The sequence below is a fragment of the Nomascus leucogenys genome, chromosome 8 (genome assembly GCF_006542625.1).
Source record: "Nomascus leucogenys isolate Asia chromosome 8, Asia_NLE_v1, whole genome shotgun sequence".
NCBI classification, from domain to species: domain Eukaryota; kingdom Metazoa; phylum Chordata; class Mammalia; order Primates; family Hylobatidae; genus Nomascus; species Nomascus leucogenys.
In genome coordinates, this window is record NC_044388.1 from 96608401 (window position 1) to 96621964 (window position 13564).

A 13564-nucleotide genomic window follows, 5' to 3' on the forward strand; every position below is an offset into this window, starting at 1 on the left:
CCCTCTTTAGCACAGTGAAGGATATCACAACATGCTTTTTTTTTCTTTTTTGGGACAGTCTCGCTCCGTCGCCCAGGCTGAAGTGTAGTGGCACGACCTCGGCTCACTGAAATGTCTGCCTCCCAGGTTCAAGCGATTCTCCTGCCTCAGCCTCCCAAGTAGCTGGGACTACAGGCGTCTGCCACCACACCCAGCTAATTTTTGTATTTTTAGTCGATACAGGGTTTCACCATGTTGACCAGGCTGGTCTTCAACTCCTCACCTCAGGTGATCCACCAACCTCGGCCTCCCAAAGTGCTGGGATTACAGGCGTGAGCCACTGCGCCCAGCCACAATGTGCATTTTTATATACTCACTCTGGGCCAGGAGCAGTGGCTCACACCTATAATCCTAACACTTTGGGATGCCAAGGTAGAAGGATTGCCTGAGGCCAGGAATTCAAGACCAGTCTGGGCAACATAGCAAAACCCTTTCTCTACAAAAATTTAACAAATTAGCCAGGTGTGGTAGTGCATGTCTGTAGTCCCAGCTACTCAGGAGGCTGAGTCAGGAGGATTACTTGAGCCTGAAGGTTTAAGGCTGCAGTGAGCTAGGATCATGCCACTACACAACAGCCTGAGTGACAGAGTGAGACCCTGTCTCAAATGAATTAATTAATTAAAATACTCACTCTGGTTCCATTTTGCTAGTCACTTTTATTTTTCCTGAACCCTAAAGCCTTTATTTTTAATTTCATTTAATCTTATGACTTTCTATAAACCTCTGCAAGTATTTCTGAAACACAAAAAGGAACAAATTACAATGTTTACGGCTTCAATTAGCCAGAATACTTCAAGTTGGGTGTTCTTGAGAATGTATTATTCTGGTCTGTTGAAAAGCTGAAAATATACCTATCTTCCTTTCTGCCAAAAGCACAGTATTCTCAACATAATTACTGATGGTTTGGCAGAGCAACAGCGTAGTATCTTAGCAAAGTCTTGAAATTAGATAGAGTCCATAGACTTGAATCCATGTCACATATATATATCACCTTCTACGTAAAGACAGCCGAGCAATGTAAATTCTGAGGCACAGATTAATCTGCAAAATGGGAAAAACATTTTCTATGCCCAAACCCAAGGCTGGGAGCATCACGTGGGCACACAGGCAATCTTTGTAAACTGTAAAGTACAATCTACACCTGAAGATCATACCTGCTTTATTTCTACCACTCTGCATAGCAGTTTCCATTACCAAAGAGGACAATGAGGATTGAGCTGAATGTGAATTGAGAACAAGACCTGTGTTTTGGACATTGTTCTTACCAATGTTTTCTTTATCCTACCTGTGGGATGCAGCAAAGTTTGAGTAAACATGAGAGGGACTCAAAGCTGAACATCCTAGAGTCCTCGTGGATGAAGCATTGAATACGCACCAAGTCAAGCCCTAGAAGCTACACCTGATCATCCCCATTACAGAGAAACAGGTTCCTTTTCTTTTTCCCCTAAAACCCTGACCTCTCAGAGCCTGACTTACATGTTAAGGAAAAGCCTTTTCCCATCTTGTTTCCTGGCTTTCACTCAGCAATCCATCCTCTAGACATCCATCAGACTAGTCTTTCTAAACTGCAAATCTGATCCTGTCGATCCTCTGACTGGCATAGCCAACCCCTACCCCACCAGGGGCCCCTTGCCTACACCTCAAGTCCAGGCTCCCAAACTCTGCATCCAAGGCTCTCCACAAGCCAACTTCTCTCGGGTTAATCTCCTGACACATCCCTAGAGGAACCACCCTTTACTACAGCCCCAAACTTTTCTTCCCCAAAATCACCATACCCTCTCCCACCTCTAAACCTTAGCCTTCTATACAAAACCCTCCTCTCCCTTGCCTATCTATTAACCTCTAGCTCAAACTTCAGAACCAGTTCAAAAGTTACTTTCCCCAGGAGCCTGCTCTGGTCCTGCAAGCCACTTCCTTTCTCTGTGCTCCTGTGGTTGTTTGTTCATGTCTCAATTATGGAATTTTCTCCTTGTCTCCTAGAGGGCTTGCACAAAGTGTTCAATGTTGCTGAATGTATGAATGGATTCCTTGCTTTTGCCAGGACAGAAACAGAGACCACTAAAAGGTCTAGGTTTTTCTGTCTGTTTCAATCCAAAAGCAACACCTGTGGCAGCTGGTGAGTGGGAGGCACTCCAGTTAAATAAGGAGCCTAGTTACCAGAAACAAGCTGGTAAGCTATGCAAAGCTAGTGTGTTATGCTCCACCTGTGCATTTATCCTAGCACCATAAGGCAAAGACATCACTCCACCATGTTTCCTCAGGCTCTGAGAAGGCCAGTACTCCCAAGACCTGGTGTAAAACAGTCATGTGAGATGGACACATCAAATTCTTAGACTATAAGCAAAAGGTAACTAGAGATTCAACTGTGATGCAATATCTATGCAAAAAGAAGGAAACCATGGCCATATCATCTTGTTGGAAACATGTATGTAACTTGATGTGTAAAGGTAGTCATGAAGAGATGCCAGGAAACCTGAGTCAATGGCATGTTCACCTGAGGAGAGCATTTAGAGTATACAGCTGCTTTTGGTCTGCCCAGTGCCCTGAAACAAAATACCACTTTCTCTAGGTACCTGCTCATCCCCTTCCAAACATGTGGTTCTAGGGGGGGCTGCCAATGATGTTATACACACAGACACACACCCTTCTGCCAAGGCACAATGAGCATGTGACCCAAATTGGGATTCTCAGTACATCACCCGTCTGGCCATCCTGACAAGAAACCAGCCAGGGCAGCAAAGTATGGGAGTTCTTCTTCCTCTTCTGCAATAAATCAGGAAGTTGCGATCCCAGCATGGCTGGCAATGAGTCCAACCACTTGGAACTGGAGTATGGATGCAAGAAAAAGAAGCCAGCTCTGAGACAGAGAGTCTGGTCCTGGTAGTGTTCCAGTACCCCTGTCCTTCCAGCAGTTTAGTTACACAAGGCAATCAAGTTCCCTTTCTGCCAAACTTAGTTCAAGCAAGGTTTCTACCACTCACAAAAAAGTCCTACCCATAGTATACTCACCCCAATCCCTGTCCTATTGCCATCATAGTCTCCTTCCATTCCTTGCCAAATACCTCCATATGAAGACATATACATGTTATGTAGGAATACATCTTTTTATCCACAGCAGCCCAAAATTCTTCTAGAAGCACCAGAGTTTACATAAATAAATTATGAAACCAACAAATAATGTCTAACAACAGAAGTATACCTAAGAAAATTACAGTATATATGCTTGAGGTAATGTCATACAGCAATTTCAAATGATGACAAAGACTAAGTTAGGATATAAAAAAACTACATATTATACATTATTGAGAGAGAAAGAGAGAGAGAGAGAGTGTGTGTGTGAGTATGTGTGCGTGTGTGTATCACCCCCTCATCCTCGGTCATCCAAATTTTACCACACAAATATTATAATGGCAGTAGGGGATGAGGGATAATTGTTTTAAACTAAAAAAAAAAAGGTCATCTAATGGTGAAGGATTTAAGAATTGACTATGAAACATGCAGCTCTATAAATGGACCCTCTGGCCAGCCTTTACCTCATGTATATAAAGTCACACTACTCAAATCTGACCCATTTCATTCTCAAGTGTCAGCCCCTCCTAGAAGATTTCCCTGACTACCACATCACACAGGAGCTTTTGCATTGAGTACAGGTTATATTAATTAACTGTGGATTTTAAATTGTTTTGCATTTTGTCTTGTGTAACATTTTCATCTCCCTTAGAAAAATAAAACTTTCAGGAGTTACGTATTGTAATTCCATTAGCATCTAAGCCATATACATTTTGTGTTCAATAAGATTGAATAAAGATGAGAAACAGGTCTTTTAATAACATGCAACAAACTAGTGCACTCTAACATTGCTGGTGGCAGCATAAAATGGGCCAGCCTTTTGGACAATTTGGCAACATGATTAACCAGTATAAAATATTGGCCAGGTGCAGTGTCTCACACCTGTAGTCCCAGCACTTTCAGAAGCCAAGATGCGAAGATCACTGGAGACCAGGAATTTGAGACCAGCCTGGGCAACACAGCCAGACCCTGTCTCCACAAAAAATAAAAATTAAATTAGCTGGGCATGGTGGCATTCACCCGAAGTCCCAGCTACACAGGAGGGTGAGGCAGTAGGATCCCTTGAGCCCAGGAGTTTGAGGCTGCAGTGAGTTATGAGCATGCCACCGCACTCCAGTCTAGGCAACACTGTGAAACTCTGTCCCAAAAAATATGTATGTACATATATACATAGGCACTATTTGACCCAGTAATCTCACTCCTCAAGATCTATCCTAGGGATTTCAAGAGAAAATACCCTTATGTCAAAAGATGTTCATTGTGGCATTATTTAAATAGCCAAAATGTCCAACAAAGGAGATTATTAAGTAAATCACGTGAAATATATTCAGTGAAAGGGTATGCATCACAATTCAACATGATCGTTCTGGAGCCTACACCATGAGATGGTGCCTATGATAGACTAAGTGATCAAAGACAGAACAGTATTTAGCCTCTGATTAGACCAGGAGCCCAGGTACACCAGGACTGACGATAGTACAGAAAATCAGTGAGAGTTACTTTGCTAGGGTAGTGGAATTATAGCTACCATTTTCTAATTTTTCTAGATTTCCTTTATTGATCCATTAATGTTTGTTAAAATTTTATTAAAATATACAAACAATTGCATTTCAATTCTTTCTTCAGTGTTAACAATGGGATTTCAACTTCTGGATCCTGGTGTCCCTATCAGCAGCAGCCACCAGGGAACTAATCACTGGTACTCTTTTGAGTCCTCTACTCTAATGACTGCCTGGCCCAGGATCTCAGGCAGACAATTCAATTAACCTGCATGGCAATGATCACTCAGACCCGGACCCCAATCCTACCTGATTGCAACAAGGCTACGTATCTGGATGTGACTCTCAGGAGGGATTAAATTAAAAGACACTGAATATTTAAGTTTAAGTATAATTGAAATTTAATAGGTCTACCAAATTCAGAAAGGATTTTTAAATGCTAATACCCAATGCTAAATAGAGTACAGTCATAAAAAAGATCACCTAGAGAAACCTGGTATAATCTTTCTGTAGAACAATTTGAATATATCTATACAACAGTCCTTAAAATATTCATACTCTTTGGCCCAGTTATTATACCTCTATCAGGAACAATCGGTGAGGTGCGCATGGTGGCATGTACCTATAATCCCAGCTACTCAGGAAACTGAGTTGGGAGGATCACTTGAGCCCAGGAGTTCAGAAACAGCCCAGGAAACAGAGTGAGACCCTATCTCAAAAAAAACAACAGTCGGGTGCGGTAGCTCACGCTTGTAATCCCAGCACTTTGGGAGGCCGAGGCGGGCGGATCACGAGGTCAGGAGATCGAGACCACGGTGAAACCCCGTCTCTACTAAAAACACACACAAAAAAAATTAGCCGGGCGTGGTGGCAGGCGCCTGTAGTCCCAGCTACTCGGAGAGGCTGAGGCAGGAGAATGGCGTGAACCCGGGAGGCAGAGCTTGCAGTGAGCTGAGATCGTGCCACTGCACTCCAGCCTGGGTGACAGAGCGAGACTCCGTCTCCAAAAAAAAAAACAGACAATCAGTGGATAAGGATTTAAGTACAAGGATTTAAGTACAAGGATGTTTGCTGCAGAAGTCATAAGGCAAAAAAAAAAGTAAAATAATCTAAATGCCGTTCAAAAAAGAACTAGTTAAATAAACTGTAATACAACCAAGTGATGAAATATTATGCTGGCACAAAAAAATTGTTTTTTAAGAACATTCATGACATGGCAACAAACCAGAGACAGAACATTAAACTTAAAAAAGCACGATACAAAACTGTATTTTCAACTTGATAACAGCTCTGTGTGTGTGTGTATGTGTGTGTGTGTGTGTGTGTGAGAGAGAGAGAGAAGGAGAATAAAAGGAATGAAATACCAAATAGATCAAATGAAGCTGGTCATTTCTAGGTACTGAGATAAGAAGTGAAATATTTTCTTAAGTCTTCTGTACTGAATATCACCCTACAACCAGACACAGCCACATAGCCCCAAAAGCACTGTCCACTGTGTCAGAAGGGCAAGGCAGTACTCACACGGATGGTGCAGTCTCCTTTGCTCTTCTCTCGATGGGCTTCCTCCAGGTCCTTCTCTAGTCTCTCCCTCTCCTGCTGCAAGTCACTCAGCTCCTGGGTGATCTTCTTAATGCTTCTACACAGTCTGTGGTTCTCTGTACTCTTGGTGAGGTTTTGTGAGCGCAGCTCAGCCAAAAGGGCTTCCTTTCCTGATAGAGTAGCCTCATAGTCTTCAGACCCCTAGAAGAGAAGGCAGAGAAGCAAGATGAGCTAATTTTCATACCTCATGAAACAAACCAAGAAACCTGGGCTCTTTTTCGCCTTGGGGGAAAAAAAAGAAAAGAAAAAGATTAACATAGACAACATTCAGAAACCAAAGAAAAAATACTAGGAAGATTTTGGAATAACATAAGATAATGTTTCTTATGATGTGGATATTAAGGAAGAAAAGGCTATGGTTGTATGAAAGAAGTATTTTCTTAAAGGACCAGAAAAAAAGCACAAATTCTCAGCTGGGCACGGTGGCTCACACCCATAATCCCAGCACTTTGGGACGCCGAGGCGGATGGATCATGAGGTCAGGAGTTCAAGACCAGCCTGGCCAACACGGTGAAACCCCGTCTCTACTAAAAATAAAAAAAAATAGCTGGGCGTGGTGGTGGGTGCCTGTAGTCCCAGCTACTCAGGAAGGTTGAGGCAGAGAACTGCATGAACCCGGAGGTGGAGGTTGCAGTGAGCCCAGATCGTACCACTGCACTCCAGCCTGGGTGACAGAGCGAGACTCCATCTCAAAAAAAAGAAAGAAAAAAGAAAGAAAAGCACAAATGTTCACAGTAACTGTCTTTAGTTGGGTGGGACTATAGTTAATTTTTTTTCATCATAACTCTGTATTTTCAAATGTTCTAAGGTAAGTGAGAATGTTACTTTAATAATGGTTTAAAAAACAATTTAAGTCATTTTTAAATGTTAGAAAATGAAGACCTTCATTTGAAAATGTGAAAGTTGTCAGAATCAGAATGGAGTCATTTGTGTTTAAAAAAATAAAAATAAAACAAAAAAAAAACAACCTTGACAAATAGATTCGGGTATATGAAGACAGATTACTCAGGCATAAATGCCTCAGAACAAAAACCATCACAAAAGACTCTGTAAAAACCACAACCTTGCACAAAGGCCACTGCAATCCTACACAAAAAATACTTCTGCAAGGACATCTGCCCAGCAACTGCCCATCCAACCTAGGACTGGTGTCATTCTTGTTATTGATCCTTGTAGCCAAGGACAAGTATCTCAATACGGTTATGTAATTCTCCTTTTTCTTTAAAAATCTTTGTCTTCCTTAACCTCCCTAAATATGCACATAGCTATGGCACATGTATTCCCATTGCCATGTCCTATTCCTAAATAAGTATCATTTTCTTTTTGAGAGATTCTCTCTGTTATTTAGGTTGACAAAAAGCAGAGATATATCTAAGCACTTGCAATGTTCATCCACATCAGAATGGCTCAAACCCAGATTCAGTTGGAGAAAAAAAAAAAGGTGGTCAGCATGCTAGTTCAATGGCCAGCCTGAGAGACTGTAATTTCAGCAAAGCCCATGGGCATAATAAGTCAAGAATATGTGGTATTTCATTAATACACAGTTAACTAAAGAAAATACATATGATTATCAAATATATACACACCTGTGAAATGGGAAGTAATGGCCTCTATTTTTTTAATTATTATTTTTTCCTTCTTTTTTTCTGAAAGCTGGTTTACCAGCATTCTACTAAATATAGCATATATACAGAAAGGTACACAAATCATCAGTGTATAGCTCAACAAATGTTCACAAACTGAATACACTCATATCAAGAAACACATCCTTGGTCAGGCATAGTGGCTCACTGCCTGTAATCCCAACACTTTGGGAGGAATGGTCTCTATTTTCATATGGTCGTTGTGAAGATTAAATATGATACACAGGCTGGGCGCAGTGGCTCACACCTGTAATCCCAGCACTTTGGGAGGCTGAAGGGGGTAGATCACCTGAAGTCAGGAGTTCGAGACCAGGCTGACCAATATGGTGAAACCCTCATCTCTACCAAAAATACAAAAATTATCCAGCCATGGTGGCATGTGCCTGTAGTCCCAGCTACCCAGGAGCCTGAGACAGGAGAACTGCTTGAACCCAGGAGGCAAAGGTTGCAGTAAGCCAAGATTACGCCACTGCACTCCAGTCTAGGTGACAGAGCGAGACTCCATCTCAAAAAAAAAAAAAAATATATATATATATAGATATATAGATCATATATCACATATATGAGCTATATCACATGATACATCTCATATATCATGAGATATATCATATATGTATCATGTGATATATCTCATATCTCATGAGATGTATCATATATGTATCATGTGATATATCTCGATAAATCTCATGAGATGTATCATATGTATCATGTGATATATCTCACGATATATCTCATGAGATACATCTCATATATCATGATATATCTCACAATATTTCTCATGAGATGTATCTCATATATCATATATCTCATATGAGATGTATCTCATATATCATATATCTCATATGAGATGTATCTCATATATCATATATCTCATATGAGATGTATCTCATATATCATATATCTCATATGAGATGTATCTCATATATCATATATCTCATATGAGATGTATCTCATATATCATATATCTCATATGAGATGTATATCATATATCTCATATGAGATGTATCTCATATATATATGAGATATATCATGAGATGTATCTCATATATATCATATGATACAAAGTGCCATTTCAGTGGGTATAACATGATAAATCTAGCTCCACTTTTCCTTTACCTGCTCCATTATCTTTCATTCCCAATCAAAAAATAATAGAGGTTCCACAAACCAAAAGCTATATATAATAACACTATTAACCAAGAATTTGAAAAACAGACCAAAGTACTCTGTTTTTGTCCAAATACCACCTAAGGGTGAGCTAACAACATTTACTGTGCCCAGGTACACTTTCTTATTTAAACCTTGGGTGATTATCTCAATTTTGCAATGCACAAACAGGCTGGAAGAGCTCAAATATCTTGCCCAAGGTTACAGTTAGTGATATGGTTTGGCTGTGTCCCCACGCCAATCTCATCCTGAATTGTAGCTCCCATAATTCCCACATGTCATGGGAGGGACCTGGTGGGAGGTAACCGAATCATGGGGGCAGGTTTTTCCCATGCTGTTCTCATGACAGTGAATAAGTCTCACAAGTTCTGATGGTTTTATAAAGGGCAGTTCCCCTGCACATGCTCTCTTGCCTGTGTCATGTAACATGTGTCTTTGCTCCTCCTTCGCCTTCCGCCATGATTGTGAGGCCTCCCCAGCCATACAGAACTGTGAGTCCATTAAACCTCTTTTTCTTTGTAAATTCCCAGTCTCGGGTATGTCTTTATTAGCAGCATGAGAATGTACTAATACAGTTAGCAAGAGCAGAGTCAAGATTCAAATCCATGTCCCACTCCATGTTCTTCCCAGTAAAAATAATGTTACCTCCATATAATGGACTATACTCAATTGTTTAAAAAGATTGAGTAGCACAGAGCTAAATATGCACACACCCCCATACACAAACAAATGAATGCATGTCCACTGCTAAAAATCTGAATAAGGTCAAAGGACTGCCCTAATGTCAATGTCCTGGCAGTGATATTACATCACAATTATGCAAGATGTTACCTTTGGGAGAACTGGGTAAAGAGTATAAAGAATTGTATATGAAAATCCACAATTATCTCAAAATAAAAATTAAAAAATAAAAGACTTGGTAGGTCTATACACACTGCCATGGCTAGAATGTCAAATTTTAAAAAATGGTCATGGAAAAAAATACATATTATGATCCTATTTAATTTTTTAAAGTGTGTATGTATAATGCATAAATATGCATTAGAGTCGAGGCACAGGGTCAAGGCAAGAGGTGAGTTTACTGATATTTCTATCAACCTCTCACTACTACTCTAAGTACTTTATAAATTTCCTACAATGTGCATTTTTACTTTAATAGCTGGGAGGATGCCGTTTCCAATTTGGAAGTTTTTTTTTTAAATTAGTATGGAGGTAGCAGCAGCCAGCCCACACTATCACCTTCACAGTGAAACCAGGGATTAGAATTCACACCTCTGTGCTTCTGAACTTTGGCAATCACTTCAAGAGTTTAAATATCACCTGCTGTTGCTTCAGTGTCAGGCTTGATGCCAACCCTGTGAACGCTGGCTATTTAACTCATGCTGCAATTGGCTCAAATCACATGATATCCCAAAAAGACCCCAACACATGGGGAAAAAATGCATTTACAAGTATCTGTGCACCATTCAAACTATGTATACCTCACAATGAGATAGCCAATATAGGTGTATTGTGTGCATTTACTCACACACAATCAGAGGAGTGGAGAGAACATAGGCTTTGAAGACAGACTTGAGTTCAAGTCCTGCAAATACTTGCCGGTTTATAAATCTGCTACCTCCTTGGGCAAGGACTAAATGAGGGTTCTCTGAAAAGCCAACCTGACATGTATAACCTGAAGAGTTACAACAGTTCCTGATTTCTGTGTGCTGCAAGATAAGAAAATTGACCAACACTGTACATTGTAAGACCTCAAAACTCATTCTTAAAGTCTTTTGACTAAGACTGGGGTTATTAAGTTAAATGTATGTAATAAATCTGGGTAACATTTAAATGTATAAGATTCCTTTCTTTCCTTTAAGGCCCGTCATAACAAGTAAAATATCACAATGTTTATACCGGTCTCTCTGGCTATCAGCAGCCAACAGATTTTTTCCCAAGCAATGGAAAACATAATTTTCCTAAGAATTCAGCTTCTGAAGCTTGTTATTTTCTAGGCAAGGAAAAAGAGAAACAGTCTAAAGTGTAATCTTAGCTCCATTTCATCAACCACTGTCAAAACGGTGAGAGAAGGCAAGTCTGAGATTCCAGAAGCAAAGATTTGTCTATGTTCCTAGCGTACCATGATTTAAACCAAATTACTTCAATTATTCTTATTGTGAACTACAGCTCTGCAAAAGATAAGGCATGGGATATGAATCTTGGGAATCAGTCTTAAATCAGATTTAACTTCTAACTTCTACGTTACAACCAAAAGCAACATCAGTGCAAGGGGTGGGAGGAGGAAGCTTTAGGCAGTATGGACTTACTTTGATGATGAAACTTTATTGATTTATTAAGTTATTAGTGATAGGTATAAGCTGTATAGGAAAACGAGAAACATGAGAAGAAACACTTTAAAATAATTTAAAACACGAAATTAAAATGAGGAAGAAAGAGGGGCTGACCAGCAGGAGTCCTTGTAGTACAACATTGGGGGGCGGAGGGAGGAGGGAAAAGGCAGGTCAAAAACATCAAGGTCTGGAAAAGAAACCTGGAAAAGAGCAGCTGGGACCAAAGCAGTCAGGTGAGGGAGATACGGGATGACAGTAAAAGCACAGTCTTTGGAGTCAGATTGGCTCTGGAGTCAATCCTAGCTCTATTACTTACCAGTTCTGGGACCCTGAGCAAGTTACTAGAAACTTAACTTGGATTTCCTCAGCAGTTTAAAAAAAAAAAAAAAAAAAAGATATTAATAGTACTTACTTCATAGAGCTGCTGTGCAGTTAACTAAGATAATCTACGGGGAGCACTTAGCAGGCCTTGGCACATAGTATGTGTTCAATAAATGTCTCTTGGTATTATTAGCAATTACCACACTAAAATTTTGGCTCTGCCACTTGCTAACTGTGTGACAGTGAATAAGCTACACACCCTCCTGAGCCTCAAAACCTCACAAATACGGCAGGGCGCAGTGGTTAACTCCTATAATTCCAGCACTTTGGAAGGCCGAGGCGGGTGGATCACTTGAGGTTAGGAGTTCGAGACCAGCCTGGCCAACATGGTGAAACCCCGGCTCGAGTAAAAATACAAAAATTAGCCAGGCATGGTGGTGGGCTGTAATGCCAGCTACTCAGGATGCTGATGCAGGAAAACTGCCTGAACCCAGGAGGTGGAGGTTGCAGTGAGCAGAGATTGTGTCACTGCACTCAAGCCTCAGCGACAGAGGGAGACTCCGTCTTAAAAAAAAAAAAAAAAAAAATTTACAAACACAAGAGGGATGATGATTACCTTTCCCACAGGCTGGTGAAGATTAAATGAGATAATCCACATATCTTGCATTATTACTTAGCACAGAGCACACTCAGCACTCCTAACTGTGGAGGTATTTATCATTATCATATTGAGGAGGGGGCTAGAAAAGCTCCCAAATCTGGTAGAGAATTTCCCTTTAATTAGACTGAGCAAATTCTATCACTGAAGACCACCCACAGTTTTCCTTATTAAAATCACCCAAGTTCTTTCAGCTGCAAAGTCCTCACCTCACCAGGGGTCAGGATCAAAGAGACAGCCACTTAAGCCAAGTGAACACTTACCTGGAATTCCTGGGTCTGTGCTTTCCGCAGGGCCTCTCTGGCTTTAGCAAAGGCAGCACTGAGCTTTTCAATTTCAGAGTTAAGTTCTTCAACCTGGGGAAAAACAACGAATACCAGCCAAGTATGTAACTGGGCTCTCCTCTCTGCACAGCCCACATGCTTCTCCTGCTCAATTGTGTCGTGCTTATAATCAAGGGCTTTGTAGTCAGAAGAGATCCAAGTGGGATTTCCAGTTTAGCTGTTTACTAGCTGGATAATTCCAGGCAAGGTACTTAACATCTCTGAAACTCCATCTCCTCAACTGTAAAATGAGGATACCACCACTCACCCAGCTATTGTGTTGTTAGGGTTAAATGAGGTAATATGCATCGGTGTTAAAATAATGCCTGGCTCATACTGTTACTATTATTATTGTCCGTATAGATGACCTACCCAACTACCTAGCCTGGGTATTCCCCAAATTCCTCATCCTCCAGTGACTTTCTCCTACACCCCGGAACTGGCCATGAATCACCGTGGCCACACCCTGGACTTTGCCAGCACCCAGAGCGGCTCCAACACCAGTGTCCTGACACACTGAAGGCCTCTGATCTCAGTTGGGCCTAGAACTCCCCACACGTGATACAATGTTGACTTTTTTTTTCTTTGAGACAGGGTCTTGCTCTGTCACCCAGGCTAGAGTGGAGTGGCTGATAACAGCTCACTGCAGCCTCAACTTCCCATGCTCAAGCAGGCCTCCCTCCTCAGCCTCCCAAGTAGCTGGGACCACAGGCGCACGCCACCATATCCAGCTACTTTTTTGTATTTTTATTACAGACACAGTCTCACCTTGTTGCCCAGGCTGGTCTCAAATTCCTGGCCTCAGGCGATCCTCTGACCTCAGCCTCCCAAAGTGTTGGGATAAAAGGCGTAAGCCACCACGCCCACCATGACTACTATCACTAGGCGGCAAATCTCTGCTGCATCTGACACC

The 13564-nt window shown here is 41.1% G+C and overlaps 1 protein-coding gene across 4 annotated transcripts in view; it reads right to left on the minus strand.

Moving 5' to 3' along the window:
* CDK5RAP2 (CDK5 regulatory subunit associated protein 2) overlaps positions 1–13564 on the minus strand; it is a 186914-nt gene that overhangs the window by 116927 nt on the left and 56423 nt on the right. For all 4 annotated transcript variants that reach the window (XM_030817710.1, XM_030817712.1, XM_030817709.1 and 1 more), the window contains 2 exons: positions 12592–12684; positions 6129–6347 (listed from right to left, as the gene is read on the minus strand). In XM_030817710.1, coding sequence (XP_030673570.1) covers positions 6129–6347; positions 12592–12684 — 312 coding nt within the window. The remainder of the gene's footprint in view (positions 1–6128; positions 6348–12591; positions 12685–13564) is intronic.